The sequence below is a fragment of the Oncorhynchus tshawytscha genome, linkage group LG11, assembly GCF_018296145.1.
Source record: "Oncorhynchus tshawytscha isolate Ot180627B linkage group LG11, Otsh_v2.0, whole genome shotgun sequence".
NCBI lineage: Eukaryota > Metazoa > Chordata > Actinopteri > Salmoniformes > Salmonidae > Oncorhynchus > Oncorhynchus tshawytscha.
In genome coordinates, this window is record NC_056439.1 from 7084988 (window position 1) to 7103905 (window position 18918).

The following is an 18918-nucleotide window of genomic DNA, read 5'->3' on the forward strand; positions in this document are numbered from 1 at the left end:
TTGTGCGAGACCTTCAGTTTCTTGGCAATTTCTCCATGGAATAGCCTTCATTTCTCAGAAGAAAGTTCCTTGTTTCTGGCCATTTTGAGCCTGTAATCGAACCCACAAATGCTGATGCTCCAGATACTCAACTAGTCTAAAGGAGGCCAGTTGTAATTGCTTCTTTAATCAGAACAACAGTTTTCGGCTGTGCTAACATAGTTGCAAAAGCGTTTTCTAATGAGCAATTAGCCTTTTAGAATGATAAACGTTGATTAGCTAACACAACGTGCCATTTGAAAACAGGAGTGATGGTTGCTGATAATGGGCCTCTGTACGCCCATGTAGATATTCCATAAAAAGTCTTCCTTTTCCAGCTACAATAGTAATTTACAAGATTAACGATGTATACACTGTTTGATCAATTTGATGTTATTTTAATGGACAAAATATGTGCTTTTCTTTAAAAAAAAAGGACATTTCTAAGTTATCCCAAACTTTGGAATGGTGGTGTATATATTTTTTTATAGTAACCCTCACAATTTCCATTTTTCACATTGAACTGAAATCTCACTAAAATTCCCCTCTTCTTCATCCCGTGTGACCCCCCCCCCAGCTCAAAGATCTACGGCGACGGGAATGCGGTGCCTCGCATCATGAAGTTCCTGCAGGCCATCGACCTTGATGAGCCACTGCAAAAGACCTTCTGCTTCCCCCCCATCAGGGAGTGGGACATCTCCCAGGACATCGACCACATCCTGGAGACTCAGAGCGCCCTAGCCATCGACCTGGGGGGGACCAACCTCCGCGTGGCCATCGTCAGCATGAGGGTACGAGGTAGTGGTGGGGGGGTGCTCTGAGTGTTAGATTTATTATTCGTCTTACCATTATTAGTCGGGATTGGTTAAAAGCATAAATCCTCTTCCTGGTCATGCATCAGCATAATAAACATACAGTACATTAATTACACTATCCATCTATTCTCTCACTGCCGTGTGCTTCTCTGATTTCTGTCTAACCATCCATGTGGGTTCATCATCCCTCTACACCCAACTAGTTCAGGTTTGTAATGGTGATTGATAGTGTAGAATGCCCATAACCACCAAAGGTCCCTAGAAGTGTACTAAAGAAATGATCGATGGAACTATTTACCATACCAAGATGGCATGATGTACAGAGTTGAAATGACTTGCCTTTCAACACGACTGAGAATTAAGCCAATTCTGCCATCATTTTTGTAACGTTGCAATTCTCATGGAAGAAGCCCCAGGCCTGTACCATTTCTAGCCTGATCAAGCCATGAACTGTCCCTCTCCATCTTTGGAGGATGCATGCGCTCAAAGACTTGGCCTCCTATTGGTTGACCTAACTATAGCCAGGCTACTCATGATGTATTGCTTGTTTTCTTTTTTTTCTTTTGAAGCACTTTCAGATTGTGTTAAAGCGCTATAGAACTGTAATTTGTTATTATTTGTCGCGGGCATTTGTATTGTCTAAAACTGCTTTTCGTCAGTGACTAAGTTGGAGTTGAACACAAATGTCAACCGTGAGAAGTCATATCTTCTATTCTCCAACTTCATGACTAATGGTTAGATTAGAATGTCATCCGATCATTCTTTAGCCTAACGGAAGTCGTCTGTCGTCTTTTAACACATTTTTATCTTGATTAGGCCCCATTTGATTTTACGTGAGTAACACCATGAGCATCTGCCGCTCAGATGAAAGTGGCTGTGAGGTATAACATTCTTCTGAGACGTCAGAGATTTCTTTATATCTATATCAGGGTCAGACAAGCACTGACTTGTCAACCAACACATTGTGTTGTCCTTTCCTTGTGTGGCCTTCCTTATCAAATAATGTACCAACTGTACTTATGGGTTGATTGTGTTGAACAAGTGGATTGATCTGCATGAAATATCTTTGTGGGTAACAATTTAAAACGTGTTGGTTCTCTGTGGCTGAGTTGGTAGAGCAAGACACTTGTATGGGTTGTGGGTTAGAGCTCTGCTGGGGCCACCGATAGGATCACTAACTCGCTTCGGATAAAATCGTCTCCTAAATAGCATATACTTTATTCTTTTGGCATATACTTTATTATTTATTATGGGCAACAGAATAAAATGTCATTTTAAGGAACATTTTATTTTAAATATTAGTGTATTGGTCTGATTTAAAAAAAAAAAAATGTATACGTATTTTTTAATTGTAGGGTAAGATAGTGAAGAAGTACTCTCAGGCGAACCCCAAAACCTACGAGGCTAGGATCGAGCTGATACTGAAGATGTGTGCGGAGGCAGTCTTTGACGCTGTTCATCTCAACTGCCGGATTCTGGGAGTGGGTATGTGGCTTTCTCTCCTTCATGAAATGTCCCTTTTTTATTCTTTGAATTGCACTTGAATATGGCAACCTTTTCTTATGCGAATGTGTCAAGCACATTGACTATACCAAATGTTGGGCGGGGCTTGCAATTGAACCATTTCACTGTACTTGTGTCAAATAACTTCACTTTATTCAATGTTTTAAATGCTTAAACGTCCCAATCTCTTGCCCCAGTTTGTTGTGCTCCGCGACAATAAATACGCTTCAAAGTCTGCGTAGACCCTAGTTTTCTCACGATATAATCATTTTAGTCATTTCGCAGACAATCTTATCCAGAGTGACTTAGTTAGTGCAATCATCTTAAGGTTGCTAGGTGAGACGACCACATATCACAGTCGTAAGTACATTTTTCCTCAATGAAGAACTTGTTAGTAGCTAGTAGGAAAAGACCCCTAGTTTGACAGGATCTGATTTGCTCTCCTCCACCCCCCTCAGGTGTGTCGACTGGGGGCAGGGTGAACCCACAGGAGGGTGTGATCCTCCACTCCACCAAGCTGATCCAGGAGTGGAGCTCCATCGACATCCGCACCCCCATCTCTGACGCCCTCCACCTGCCCGTCTGGGTCGACAACGACGGCAACTGTGCCGCCCTGGCAGAGAAGAAGTTTGGCCACGGCAAAGGAGTGGAGAACTTTGTCACCATCATCACTGGAACAGGTACTATTACCGTTCATTCTGCTGATTCATTGTGTTTCTATGAAATATGCACGACTGTCATTATAACCTTTTAACTTAAGGTTAGATTATTTGCAAAGGTTGCGAATACATTCCACACCCAGATGAGATGGATAGTAAACAATGACTGTGTGGGTGGATAGTGTGCAATCGAAACTAGGCAATCAAATGTCAGTCTGTACTTTTTTTTTCATTTTGAGTGGATTGAAAAGGTATTGAAAAACCTGGATTTGTGTCCTGGAGCACAGTCCTCCATGGCTACCCCCTGTCGAATGAGGGATTGTCTTTGAGGCATTTGCAAACCATTTTGATTTCGTTTTTACAAAAGTGAGCGACTAAAGGGGGAAAAAACCATGTTTTGACAATGCTACTGATACTATTAAGATCTCCTATTTAATTCACTTGGGCTTTTCCTGAGGGCAATGACATTTTTAATCTGAGGCATTAGAAACGATCACCGCACCTGTTTGTTAATAACCTCTTAACGCAGTGCTAATGTGTAAATCATAGGTTGATGGCAGCTTAATTAAAGCTTAACGTTGCGACACCTGGTTATTCGATCAACAGGCTATACACGCCCAAAAAAAAAGCATCAATAGCCATTTTTGTCTGATTTCACTGACGACAAAATAATTCACCCATGTCAAACGTATTTTTACAGTTTACAGACACACCTGCGCATAATTGTTCGGGGTTGAAAACGTTTCTACTGTCTGCAAACCGGGCGTGGTGACATTCTTTCCATGCCTCTGTTCTTTGATATCCGACATAACAATAGTATGATTTTCTATAGTCAAGTTCCACATTCCGAAAGCGGACATTTTTAACTAATGCATCTAAAATGCAAATATTAGTCTGTTTAATTACTTACACTTAACCAGTCATATCTAGATTTGGGCCAATGTGGTTTCTGTCTGAACTTTCCGAGAGCGCCACTTTCTCCTCCGAAGCCGTTGCTAAGTGATAATTGACGCTTCTGTGTTGTGCTCTTTATTTCTGCTAGTTTTCAATACCCAGTGAAAGTGAAAGCAGATATTCAATACCCAGTGAAAGCAGATATGCAATTTGTTGACACCACAACACGGTACAGACGTGGAAACACATGTCAATCCATAAAAACGTCCGTTAAATCCCCCCCCACACTCTGTTTTGCTTGTTTACAGCGGGTCATTTCATAGAGGGACTTGTTGGAGGCGCTCTCGTGTTACATCTCCAAAATGTAGAGAATAAAGACGTTAACATGGCAGCCGTTCTAAAAACCGGACAGAACTCTCTCTCTCATGTATGTGTGTGTCTCTGGACTTAACCGTTGTGTGTCATTTCTGAACCGGTGTAGCGACCCAATAAGCATGGCTTCTTCCTGATTTGCACAGGATCTGTTCTAAGCAAAGTTCCGTCGCCCATAGTGACGAATGAGGTTGTTTTGTTTTGCTCTACCGTTGTATTGCTAGCTGAAGTATCTAATTAGTCAAAGTTAACACCCCCCCCCCCAGTTTGTCATTGATCAAGGAACGTACATAACAATTAGCTAGCTAATCAGTCAGATAGCAAATGTTAGCTATCATCAAGCTGGTGCACAAGATACGCCACACGTTTAGTTTTTTTTGTGAGTCACAACATATTGTAATGAAACAGGCAGGGAGCAGACCTCGAACCCTCGACCTTCTAGCCCGAGGTCCGACTGTGCCGCAAAATCATGCTCCTTCGGCAGGGTCGATTTCCGCTCTTATAAACCCAGGGTCGTTACACTATTAAGGATTGCTCGTTCATGCCAAATCAAATCAAATCAAATTTTATTTGTCACATACACATGGTTAGCAGATGTTAATGCGAGTGTAGCGAAATGCTTGTGCTTCTAGTTCCGACAATGCAGTAATAACGAGCAAGTAATCTAACTAACAATTCCCAAAAAAACTACTGTCTTATACACAGTGTAAGGGGATAAAGAATATGTACATAAGGATATATGAATGAGTGATGGTACAGAGCAGCATAGGCAAGATACAGTAGATGATATCGAGTACAGTATATACATATGAGAAGTATGTAAACCAAGTGGCATAGTTAAAGTGGCTAGTGATACATGTATTACATAAGGATGCAGTCGATGATATAGAGTACAGTATCAACGTATGCATATGAGATGAACAATGTAGGGTAAGTAACATTATATAAGGTAGCATTGTTTAAAGTGGCTAGTGATATATTTACATAATTTCCCATCAATTCCCATGATTAAAGTGGCTGGAGTAGAGTCAGTGTCATTGACAGTGTGTTGGCAGTAGCCACTCAATGTTAGTGGTGGCTGTTTAACAGTCTGATGGCCTTGAGATAGAAGCTGTTTTTCAGTCTCTCGGTCCCAGCTTTGATGCACCTGTACTGACCTCGCCTTCTGGATGACAGCGGGGTGAACAGGCAGTGGCTCGGGTGGTTGATGTCCTTGATGATCTTTATGGCCTTCCTGTAGCATCGGGTGGTGTAGGTGTCCTGGAGGGCAGGTAGTTTGCCCCCGGTGATGCGTTGTGCAGACCTCACTACCCTCTGGAGAGCCTTACGGTTGAGGGCGGTGCAGTTGCCATACCAGGCGGTGATACAGCCCGCCAGGATGCTCTCGATTGTGCATCTGTAGAAGTTTGTGAGTGCTTTTGGTGACAAGCCGAATTTCTTCAGCCTCCTGAGGTTGAAGAGGCGCTGCTGCGCCTTCCTCACGATGCTGTCTGTGTGAGTGGACCAATTCAGTTTGTCTGTGATGTGTATGCCGAGGAACTTAAAACTTGCTACCCTCTCCACTACTGTTCCATCGATGTGGATGGGGGTGTTCCCTCTGCTGTTTCCTGAAGTCCACAATCATCTCCTTAGTTTTGTTGACGTTGAGTGTGAGGTTATTTTCCTGACACCACACTCCGAGGGCCCTCACCTCCTCCCTGTAGGCCGTCTCGTCGTTGTTGGTAATCAAGCCTACCACTGTTGTGTCGTCCGCAAACTTGATGATTGAGTTGGAGGCGTGCATGGCCACGCAGTCGTGGGTGAAAAGGGAGTACAGGAGAGGGCTCAGAACGCACCCTTGTGGGGCCCCAGTGTTGAGGATCAGCGGGGAGGAGATGTTGTTGCCTACCCTCACCACCTGGGGGCGGCCCGTCAGGAAGTCCAGTACCCAGTTGCACAGGGCGGGGTCGAGACCCAGGGTCTCGAGCTTGATGACGAGCTTGGAGGGTACTATGGTGTTGAATGCCGAGCTGTAGTCGATGAACAGCATTCTCACATAGGTATTCCTCTTGTCCAGATGGGTTAGGGCAGTGTGCAGTGTGGTTGAGATTGCATCGTCTGTGGACCTATTTGGGCGGTAAGCAAATTGGAGTGGGTCAAGGGTGTCAGGTAGGGTGGAGGTGATATGGTCCTTGACTAGTCTCTCAAAGCACTTCATGATGACGGATGTGAGTGCTACGGGCGGTAGTCGTTTAGCTCAGTTACCTTAGCTTTCTTGGGAACAGGAACAATGGTGGCCCTCTTGAAGCATGTGGGAACAGCAGACTGGTATAGGGATTGATTGAATATGTCCGTAAACACACCGGCCAGCTGGTCTGCGCATGCTCTGAGGGCGCGGCTGGGGATGCCGTCTGGGCCTGCAGCCTTGCGAGGGTTAACACGTTTAAATGTCTTACTCACTTCGGCTGCAGTGAAGGAGAGACCGCATGTTTCCGTTGCAGGCCGTGTCAGTGGCACTGTATTGTCCTCAAAGCGGGCAAAAAGTTATTTAGTCTGCCTGGGAGCAAGACATCCTGGTCCGTGACTGGGCTGGGTTTCTTCCTGTAGTCCGTGATTGACTGTAGACCCTGCCACATGCCTCTTGTGTCTGAGCCGTTGAATTGAGATTCTACTTTGTCTCTGTACTGGCGCTTAGCTTGTTTGATAGCCTTGCGGAGGGAATAGCTGCACTGTTTGTATTCAGTCATGTTACCAGACACCTTGCCCTGATTAAAAGCAGTGGTTTGTGCCTTCAGTTTCACACGAATGCTGCCATCAATCCACGGTTTCTGGTTAGGGAATGTTTTAATCGTTGCTATGGGAACGACATCTTCAACGCACGTTCTAATGAACTCGCACACCGTATCAGCGTATTCGTCAATGTTGTTGTCTGACGCAATACGAAACATCTCCCAGTCCACGTGATGGAAGCAGTCTTGGAGTGTGGAGTCAGCTTGGTCGGACCAGCGTTGGACAGACCTCAGCGTGGGAGCTTCTTGTTTTAGTTTCTGTCTGTAGGCAGGGATCAACAAAATGGAGTCGTGGTCAGCTTTTCCGAAAGGGGGCGGGGCAGGGCCTTATATGCGTCGCGGAAGTTAGAATAACAATGATCCAGGGTCTTTCCACCCCTGGTTGCGCAATCGATATGCTGATAAAATTTAGGGAGTCTTGTTTTCAGATTAGCCTTGTTAAAATCCCCAGCTACAATGAATGCAGCCTCCGGATAAATCGTTTCCAGTTTGCAGAGAGTTAAATAAAGTTCGTTCAGAGCCATCGATGTGTCTGCTTGGGGGGGATATATACGGCTGTGATTATAATCGAAGAGAATTCTCTTGGTAGATAATGCGGTCTACATTTGATTGTGAGGAATTCTAAATCAGGTGAACAGAAGGATTTGAGTTCCTGTATGTTTCTTTCATCACACCATGTCACGTTGGCCATAAGGCATACGCCCCCGCCCGTCTTCTTACCAGAAAGATGTTTGTTTCTGTCGGCGCGATGGGTGGAGAAACCCGCTGGCTGCACCGCTTCGGATTGCGTCTCTCCAGTTAGCCATGTTTCCGTGAAGCAGAGAACGTTACAGTCTCTGATGTCCCTCTGGAATGCTACCCTTGCTCGGATTTCATCAACCTTGTTGTCAAGAGACTGGACATTGGCAAGAAGAATGCTAGGGAGTGGTGCACGATGTGCCCGTCTCCGGAGTCTGACCAGAAGACCGCTTCGTTTCCCTCTTTTTCTGAGTCGTTTTTTTGGGGTCGCTGCATGGGATCCACTCGGTTACACTGGTTGTAAGGCAGAACACAGGATCCGCATCGCGAAAAACATATTCTTGGTCGTACTGATGGTGAGTTGACGCTGATCTTATATTCAGTAGTTCTTCTCGGCTGTATGTAATGAAACCTAAGATGACCTGGGGTACTAGTGTAAGAAATAACACGTAAAAAAACAAAAAACTGCGTAGTTTCCTAGGAACGTGAAGCGAGGCGGCCATCTCTGTCGGCGCCAGCGTAGCTACGTAGTGTACCTACCCATCAAAACAACATTTGTCACTATAGGGTTGTCAGAACCTTGCTAACAAAGGACCCCTAACAAATATGGTAGTCGTGCTGATCGGGAAGCCACTAACCATTCTGTTTGATTTGTGAACAGGCATCGGCGGGGGCATCATCCAGCACAACGAGCTGATCCACGGCAGTACGTTCTGCGCGGCCGAGCTGGGCCACATCATGGTGTCTCTGGACGGGCCGGAGTGTATGTGTGGCAGCCGTGGCTGCATCGAGGCCTACGCATCAGGCATGGCCCTGCAGAAAGAAGCCAAGAGGCTCCATGACGGTTAGTTAGAACACTTCTTGATTCGATTTTTTTTAGGTAACCCTTCACTTAAAACCGGAGAAGCATCATGCATGGTGGTTATAATGCAATGAACCAGGCACACATTGGATGTCCGTCTTCACCAGGGAGGGATGCAAAGCTTAAAACGGCACGTCTTATGAAAAAGAGATGTTGATTTGACCCCTGGCCTGTGTCTGTTTTGCTCTCCAGAGGAACTGCTGGAGGTGGAGGGGATGGTGGATCTGAAGAAGGCCGAGTTCGTCAGCGCCATCCACCTCATCAACGCAGCCCGCCTGGGCAACAGCAAGGCTGGAGCTGTTCTCAGAACAGGTGGGTCCGCGCTCGTTATGTTGGTTGAACATCACCTTAAATCAGACCTACTCTTTCATAAGTTCAATGATGCGGTGCCTGTAGAAAGTCTGTACCTCCCTTGGATTTCTTCACATTTTGATTGTTAAAAAGTGGTATTACATTTTGTTGTCAATGATCTACACAAAATACTCTTAAAGTGGAAGAAAAATTCAAACATAAAGAATGTAAAAAAATGAATGAAACAAAGTATTAATATACCTTGATTAGATAAATCCTACCCCCTCTGATCAATACATATGAGAAACACTTTTTGGTAGTGATTACAGCGGAGAGTCTTCTTGGGTATGTCTCCATAAGAGATATGCACACCTGGATTGTGCAATATTTGGCCATTTATATTTTTCACAATTCTTCAAGCTCTGCCAAGGTTTTTGGGATCATTGTTAGGCAGCCATTTTCAAGTCTTGCTATAGCTTTTCAATCAGATTTAACTCCATTGTAACTTGGCCACTGAGGAGCATTCACTGTATTCTTTGTTAGCAACTCCAGTGTAGGTTATTGTCCTGCTAAAAGGTGAATTCCTCTCCCAATGTCTGGTGTAAAGCAGACTGAATCAGGTTTTCCTCTAGAATTTCTTTTCATCCTGAAAAACTCCCTAGTCTTTGCCGATGTCAAGCATACCCATACCATGCTGCAGCCACCACCATGCTTGAAAATGAGGCAGTTACTCAGTGATGTGTTGTTGGATTTGCCCCAAACATAAGGCTTTGCATTTAGGCTAAAACACATTTTTTGCAGTATTACTTTAGTGCATTGTTGCATACATATATAAGTTTTGGAATAATTGTATTTTTTGTATATTTGTATGCTTCTTTTCACGCTGTCATTTATTTGGAGTCACTACAATATTCAGTTTTAATCCCATCACAGCCATTTAACTTTATCTGTTTTAAAATCACCAATGGCCTCATGGTGACATCTCTAAGCAGCTTCCTTTCTGTCCGGCAGCTCAGTTCAGAAGAACGATTGTATCTTTTATGTGTCTGGGTGGTTTAATGCATCATCCACAGCATAATTATTAACGTGAACATGCTTAAAAAGGATCGGACCATTTTTTTTTTCAATTTTCGCATGTCATTTATCTGAAGCTAGGATATGCATATTCTTGATACCATCTGAAAGGAAACACTGAAGTTTGTGGAAATGTGAAATGAATGTAGGAGAATATAACACATTAGATCTGGTAAAAGATAATACAAAGAAAAAAACAATTCTTGTTACTTACAACCTCATGCTAATCACATTAGCTCAACTGTCTCGTAGGGGGGACCGATATTCAATGTCTGATTTGTATGCCAGCAGCATACCACCCTGCATACCACTGCTGGCTTGCTTCTGAAGCTAAGCAGGGTTGGTCCTGGTCAGTTCCTGAATGGGAGACCAGATGCTGCTGGAAGTGGTGTTGGAGGGCCAGTAGGAGGCACTCTTATATCCCAATACCCCAGGGCAGTGATTGGGGACACTGCCCTGTGTAGGGTGCCGTCTTTCAGATGGGACGTTAAATGGGTGTCCTGACTCTCTGAGGTCATTAAAGATCCCATGGCACTTATCGTAAGAGTAGGGGTGTTAACCCCGGTGTCCTGGCTAAATTCCCAATCTGGCCCTCAAACCATCACGGTCACCTAATAATCCCCAGTTTACAATTGGCTCATTCATCCCCCTCCTCTCCCCTGTAACTATACCCCAGGTTGTTGCTGCAAATGAGAACGTGTTCTCAGTCAACTTACCTGATAAAATAATAGATAAATAAAAAGTTACCCATTACCAGTCACTGCCCTTCTTTATGAGGCTTTCGAAAAGATCCCTGGCGCGGCAGGGTAGCCTAGTGGTTAGAGCGTTGGACTAGTAACCGGAAGGTTGCAAGTTCAAACCCCCAAGCTGATAAGGTACAATCTGTCGTTCTGCCCCTGAACAGGCAGTTAACCCACTGTTCCTAGGCCGTCATTGAAAATAAGAATTTGTTCTTAACTGACTTGCCTAGTTAAATAAAATAAAATCGGTGAATTTTCTTTTCACTTTGACATTATGGAATATTTTATGTAGATCAATGACCAAAAATTACAAAGTAGGATTGAAATAGATTGAATTGTAACGCAACAAAATGTGAAAGTTCAAAGCACTGTACATTTATTTTTCCTCAATGACTGACCTGGTTAAATATGTTTGATAAATACATTTGATCATTTTCATTTACTAGCTGAAATATGATGCATGACAACAAGATATCAAATGTGACATTGACATCATAGTCCAGAGCCAGTTTGAATCATCTGTATGAAACCCACCCTGTATTTTATAGCTAACCACTCTCCTCACCCCCGTTTCCTCCTCATTCAGCCAGCATGGCCCTCGGAGTGGGCATCGTCAACATCCTCCACGTGGTCAACCCCTCTCTGGTCATCCTGTCGGGAGTGCTGGCCACCCACTACCAGGCACCTGTCCAGCAGGTCATAGGTCAGAGAGCCCTCACCTCCGCCCAGCGCATCCAGGTCCTGACATCCGACCTCGAAGAGCCCGCCCTACTGGGGGCCGCTAGCATGGTGCTGGACTACACAACCAGGCGCATCTATTAAGAACATTACGGTAATGGACTACACACAGGTGCATCCATTAAGAACATTACGGTAATGGATTACACAACAGGTGCATCTATTAAGAACATTACAGTACTGGACTACACAATCAGGTACATCTATCTATTAAGAACATTACGGTTATGGACTACACATCCAGGCACATCTATTAAGAACATTACAGTAATGGACTACACAACGGGTGCATCTATTAAGAACCATTGGTCAGTTGTCAAGCTCTAGTTTTCATTTGTGGTCCCCAAAGGAGGAGGGACATATCTTGCAATATTTTGACCCTCATAATTCCATGTTTTTGTTACGTCTTAATTCTAAACGTACAATATGTTATTGTTGAAGCCACGCTATGAAAGCAGCATGTTGCTATGACATATTTAATTGTATGTATTTGTCATACCGAGCTGTAAGCACTTTGCGCCACTTTATCTTATTTTGTCTCCATTTTGGAATCGGCAAACGTTACTGCTGGTTTGGAAAACCAAATGCCCCCAGGAGATGTTTTAGGTTCCGCCATGTTAAATGTTTCATTTCAATCAATCAATCAAATGATTCATTACCATTCAATCATTTAAGTTGAGCATGTGGAACTGGAACCAGTTCTGCAACCAGGTGACTTACCTTAGGACCACTCTCTATAGGACCACTCTCTATAGGACCCCTCTCTATAGGACCCCTCTCTATAGGACCCCTCTCTATAGGACCCCTCTCTATAGGACCCCTCTCTATAGGACCCCTCTCTATAGGACCACTCTCTCTAGGACCCCTCTCTCTAGGACCCCTCTCTATAGGACCCCTCTCTATAGGACCCCTCTCTATAGGACCCCTCTCTATAGGACCCCTCTCTATAGGACCACTCTCTCTAGGACCACTCTCTCTAGGACCACTCTCTCTAGGACCACTCTCTAGGACCACTCTCTATCACTCTCTCTAGGACCACTCTCTTTAGGACCACTCTCTCTTTAGGACCACTCTCTCTTTAGGACCACTCTCTCTCTAGGACCACTCTCTCTCTAGGACCACAGTTACGACATACCCTCAAATGTAATGCCTATGCTATGTATGTCATAGTTGTCTTGACTGTGTGCTTCAATTGAAGGTGTGCTGCCAAATCACTTGTATTCACTATCATTCTTTGTTTTGTTTTATGTGCACTTTTTTGTTGTTGCCTTGATCTGTCATATTTGAAGAGTTTACTGTGTACAAATCAGTCATGTGATTATCCCGTTTTTGTGTATTTCTGTTTTTGATCATGTCATGGAGCCTGAAGCTTTTTTATTTTACTTCACTTGGGTACTTTGTGACCCCCCCCCCCCCTCTCAATGCAATGGGTATTCTACACATTAAACACACGCAAGAAAATGTCCGTTACGGATGGGTGGATGGATTAATATGGTTCATTAGATGCTATTCATGGTTTTAGGTGTGGCAGAACGAGGCTACATCGTAAACACACCACAGGGCTTGGCGGAGTGCCAGTCTGTTTGTGCTATCGTAGGGTTGAACTTTAATGTCCCTGAGGGAAAATTGGCTTAAATCCAGTACTGCTGTATACAAATAAACACTGAATATGAAATATTTTAACATAATACAACGCACTTTCCCATGTCATACACACCTTGTCACTCACTGTCATCACAATCAGTGACGTTTTAGTGTATTATCTGCCACTAATCCCTGGAATCGAATCCACTATCCTGGTGATACAAGCTCCAGGTTTTACCATCCAACTGAGCTGCAGAGAAACTCGGGGCATAGTGATTACAATCAGGTGGTGCGATTGAGACGCCGCAAACCAGAATGGCTGATTTCTTCCCATGCCCTTCATCTCCAGTTGGCAAGCATGATCCGCCTCCAGCTGTTTGGTCACAGTAGTAGTGTGATTTTATAGAATCTCATCCGGTTCACAAAACAGTTGCACACTTTCACTGTACAGAAATTGCCAGGTATCTACTTGGTAAAGGAGAGAAAAAAACATATTTACGATATATAAGTATGGTTTCAAATGTGACAATACAAAGTAGTCCTGTGGCAATACCCCTGTTCTTTTGTCTGTTTTGACCATGTCATAGATGGACACTAGAATCTATACTGTACAAAAATATGAACGCAACATGTAAAGTGTTGGTCCCATGAAACATGAGCTGAAATAAAAGATCCCAGATATTTTCCATATGTACAAAATGTTTATTTCTCAAGTTTTGTGCACAAATTTGTTTACATCCCTGTTAGTGGGCATTTCTCCTTTGGGAAGATAATCCATCAACGTGACAGGTGTGGCATATCAAGAAGCTGATTAAACAGAATGATCATTACACAGGTGCACCTTGTGTTGTGGACAATAAAAGGCAACACAATGCCACAGATCTCTCAGGGGAGTGTGCAATTGGCATCCTGACTGCAGGATTGTAGTATGCTCTTCAAGGATGAATCCTGGTTTCAACTGTACCGGGTAGATGGAGTCGGCGCTGTGTGGATGCCCCATGGTGGGGTTATGGTATGGGCAGGCATAAGCTATGGGCAACCAACACACATGCATTTTATTGATGTCAATTTGAATGCACAGGTATACCGTGATGAGATCCTGAGGCCCATTGTCGTGCCATCACCTCATGTTTCAGCATGATGTTGCATGGCCTCTGTATAGGGTTGCACATTTTGGGGAATATTCAGAGGTGGAAAAGTGCCTTGGGAATTAATATTAATATCATTTGAATGTAGATATTTTTTGCATTGGATATATTTACTATATCATATGGAGACAAACAAACCTTTTACCTTATCATAAGTAGACATATTACAAATGATTAAATCCTTCAATAGAAAAAAATGTTTTGATACGAATGAGTCGACTTCACATGGCATGATTTCACTGAACAACAAAATAAAGTTAATATTGAATTATCCATCACATCTCCCCAAAACGTTTTCAACATCTGTAAAATTATAGTCTAGAAACTAAAGATTTGATTGTCTTCCTCTCAGGCTTCCATGTCTTCTCCCTGGACCTCCTCAATGTCCACCTCTTGAACATCAGACTCTGAGGCCTCACATTCACTGTCACTTTCCAACCTTGTTGAGGATGGCTCGTTGTCAGACTCAAAAAGCCTGAAATTTGCCCAGGTGGCCACCAATTTTTCAACCCTTGTATTGGTCAGCCTGTTGCGTGCTTTGGTGTGTGTGTTCCCAAACAAGGACCAGTTGCGCTCTGAGGCGGCTGATGTTGGTGGGATTTGGAGGATGATGATGGCAACAGGGAAAAGAGCCTCAGATCCACAGAGTCCCTTCCACCAGGTAGCTGATGAGATATGTTAGCACGACTGCCATATTGTATCTCCATCCCAAAGCCCTTGCTTGGAAGTTTACTTCGCCAGACTGCCAAGAACCTTGCCCTCATCCAGGCCAAGGTGGCGAGACAGTGGTGATGACACCATTGGCCTTGTTGATCTCTGCAACAAACAGGATGCTCTTGCCAGCATACTTGGGGTACAACATGTACGCTGCAACATGTATGGGCTTCAGGCAGAAGTCTTCCCGCTTTTTGATGTATTTCAGAACTGCAGTTTCCTCTGCTTGGAGCAACAGTGAAGTGGGCAGGGCAGTACGGATTTCTTATCTTACATCTGCAAGCAGAGTCTGAACATCAGACAGGATGGCTCTCCCTCAATCCGTGCAATGGTTACTGCTATATAGGTTATATAGGTTTCAGGCTGCTTACCACTCTCTCCCAAAATACATCATCCAGCAGGATCCTCTTGATGGGGCTGTCCATATCGGCAGACTGTGATATGGCTATTTCTTGGAGAGACGCCTTCCCCTCCAGGAGACTGTCAAACATGATGACATCAACACCACTACAACTGGTGTTGCTGGGTAGCTTCAGTGTGGTGCTCTTATTCTTCTCACTTTGCTTGGTGAGGTAGATTGCTGCTATAACTTGATGACCCTTCACATACCTAACCATTTCCTTGGCTCTCATGTAGAGTGCATCCATTGTTTTCAGTGCCATGATGTCCTTGAGGAGCAGATTCGATGCATGAGCAGCACAGCCAATAGGTGTGATGTGAGGGTAGGACTCCTCCACTTTAGACCAAGCAGCCTTCATGTTCGCAGCATTGTCTGCCACCAGTGCAAATACCTTCTGTGGTCCAAGGTCATTGATGACTGCCTTCAGCTCATCTGCAATCTAGAGACTGGTGTGTCTGTGCTCTTGTAGAATACTGGTTGAGGGGTGGACATGATGTAGTTAATTATTCCTTGCCCACAAACATTCGAAAACCCATCAGAGATGATTGCAATACAGTCTGCTTTCTCTATGATTTGCTTAACCTTCACTTGAACTCTGCATCCAGCAAATTAGTAGATAAAGCATGTCTGGTTGGAGGGGTGTATGCTGGGTGAAGAACATTCAGGAATCTCGTCCAATACACATTACCTGTGAGCAGTTGCGTACACAGCTCGAACAAGACATTCATCAGCGTTTCTCTGACTACGTTCCTCCATAGAGTCAAACAAATGTCTGATTCCAGGAGGACCATGAGCTGTTGAAATCGTTACGGTGTCTGATTCATCATTTTCACCTTGAATAGAAGTAGAGGGATTTTTGTCCAGCGGTTGCTTGTTGTGAGCGCTAAGGGAACTTTATGCACGTGGCCAGATGATTCTGCATCTTTGTTGCATTCTTCACATGATTTGGCACAGTAGTTGCAAATGTACACCGCTTTTCCTTCTACATTAGCTGCAGTGAAATGTCTCCACACATCAGATGGTGCTCAGCATTGTACTTGAAAAGATGAGTAAAAAATGAGTACAAAAAAAAATACAATTCCATGTACAGATAAATAGTTAAGCAGTTAGATTAAACAACTCCTTTGTATAAATGTTTTAAAATGAAACATGTATGGAAACAGGTGAATTAACACTCAGTTAGCAGTCTCAAGCAAGCTAAAACCCACATAGTAGAAAAAACTAACTAGCAGAAATTGTTAACAAGTTAGAAATTATTTAAACACTTTTCTGTAGGCTACTATTTACTAGATAACAAAAAGTCCAAATATATATTCACCCCACCCAGTATTGTAATCAAAACTTACCAAAAGGCATGTAGTCCTTGGCTCAGACAGTGTAGTAGTTGTGGGCTCAATAGCATCTCATTAGTATGCAAGATCTTGAGAATCAGCTGTACATGCAATTCCATTGAATTGGGGATTGTTTAACCAAAATATGCCAAGAGACCTAGAATTGCCTTGTCTCTCCCACAAAAAAATGGTTCACTGTTATAAGCTAATCTTTTTTGATGAATTTAAGCAAAATTCCACAAATTCCCAGGCTTAACTTCCCATGGAAATTTACCGGAAAGTTTCCGACCCTTTGCAACCCTACCTCTGTTCACTCTTTCTGGAAGCTGAAAATGTCCTTCATTCTCACCAAACATGTCACCCATTGAGCATGTGTGGGATGCTCTGGATCAACGTGTACAACAGGGTGCTCTAGTTCCTGCCAATATCCAGCAACTTCACACATCCATTGAAGAGTGGGACAACATTCTACTCGCCACAATCAATAACCTGATCAACTCTATTGCGAAGGACATGTGCCGCGCTGCACGAGGGAAATGGTGGTCACACCGGATACTGACTGGTTTTCCTTTTTTTTAAGGTAACTGTGACACCAACAGATGCGTATCTGTATTCCCAGTCATGTGAAATCCATAGATTAGGGCCTAATGCGTTTATTTAATTTGACTGATTTCCTAATATGAACTGTAACTCAGTAAAATCTAAGAAAGTGTTGCATGTTGTGTTTATATTTTTGTTCAGTGTAGTTGTCTAGAGTCAGACAACTCACCTGAGCAACAGTCAGTCAGACCATCACCTACCAATGATTAAAGGAAAAGTAGAGCTACTGACTGGAATGCCTCCTCTGTTTTCATAGAGGGTGGAACGTGGCCATCAACAATGCCTCTCTCGCGTTCAGCCTAATATTTACTGTTATAGATGTATCACTTGGTATGTCACCACACTGTTTTCCATGTACAAATACAGTGAGATGCGAGGGGCCTGGCTTCCAAAACTAGGTAAATACTCTTCCCTGAACAATGAATTAGTTTAATGTAAAGTACTATGTCAAGAGAGTATGTCAATGTAAACCAGCAGGTCTTTCAGTCCTCTGGGAATGTTTTCATTGCCTAGCTATTATACACGGCTCAAAAAAATAAAGGGAACACTAAAATAACATCCTAGATCTGAATGAATGAAATATTCTTATTAAATACTTTTTTTCTTTACATAGTTGAATGTGCTGACAACAAAATCACACAAATTATCAATGGAAATCAAATTTATTAACCCATGGAGATCTGGATTTGGAGTCACACTCAAAATTAAAGTGGAAAACCACACTACAGGCTGATCCAACTTTGATGTAATGTCCTTAAAACAAGTCAAAATGAGGCTCAGTAGTGTGTGTGCCTGTATGACCTCCCTACAACGCTTGGGCATGCTCCTGATGAGGTGGCGGATGGTCTCCTGAGGGATCTCCTCCCAGACCTGGACTAAAGCATCCGCCAACTCCTGGACAGTCTGTTGGTGGATAGAGCAAGACATGATGTCCCAGATGTGCTCAATTGGATTCAGGTCTGGGGAACGGGCGGGCCAGTCCATAGCATCAATGCTTTCCTCTTGCAGGAACTGCTGACACACTCCAGCCACATGAGGTCTAGCATTGTCTTGCATTAGAAGGAACCCAGGGCCAACCGCACCAGCATATGGTTTCACAAGGGGTCTGAGGATCTCATCTCGGTACCTAATGGCAGTCAGGCTACCTCTGGCGAGCACATGGAGGGCTGTGCGGCCTCCCAAAGAAATGCCACCCCACACCATGACTGACCCACCACCAAACCAATCATGCTGGAGGATGTTGCAGGCAGCAGAACGTTCTCCACGGCGTCTCCAGACTCTGTCACATGTGCTCAGTGTGAACCTGCTTTCATCTGTGAAGAGCACAGGGTGCCAGTGGCGAATTTGCCAATCTTGGTGTTCTCTGGCAAATGCCAAACGTCCTGCACGGTGTTGGGCTGTAAGCACAACCCCCACCTGTGGACGTCGGGCCCTCATACCACCCTCATGGAGTCTGTTTCTGACCGTTTGAGCAGACACATGCACATTTGTGGCCTGCTGGAGATTATTTTGCAGGGCTCTAGCAGTGCTCCTCTTGCTCCTCCTTGCACAAAGGCGGAGGTAGCGGTCCTGCTGCTGGGTTGTTGCCCTCCTACGGCCTCCTCCACGTCTCCTGATGTACTGGCCTGTCTCCTGGTAGCGCCTCCATGCTCTGGACACTACGCTGACA

General features: G+C 44.0%; 1 protein-coding gene across 3 annotated transcripts in view; it reads left to right on the forward strand.

The window, feature by feature from the left end:
- LOC112245000 (bifunctional UDP-N-acetylglucosamine 2-epimerase/N-acetylmannosamine kinase) overlaps nucleotides 1-12937 on the forward strand; it is a 44835-nt gene extending 31898 nt beyond the window's left edge. For all 3 annotated transcript variants that reach the window (XM_024412927.2, XM_024412928.2, XM_024412926.2), the window contains 6 exons: nucleotides 596-809; nucleotides 2189-2318; nucleotides 2795-3016; nucleotides 8429-8611; nucleotides 8822-8941; nucleotides 11321-12937. In XM_024412927.2, the coding sequence (XP_024268695.1) occupies nucleotides 596-809; nucleotides 2189-2318; nucleotides 2795-3016; nucleotides 8429-8611; nucleotides 8822-8941; nucleotides 11321-11556 (1105 nt within the window). In that variant the 3' untranslated portion in view covers nucleotides 11557-12937. The remainder of the gene's footprint in view (nucleotides 1-595; nucleotides 810-2188; nucleotides 2319-2794; nucleotides 3017-8428; nucleotides 8612-8821; nucleotides 8942-11320) is intronic.
- The last annotated feature ends 5981 nt before the right edge of the window (nucleotides 12938-18918 follow it).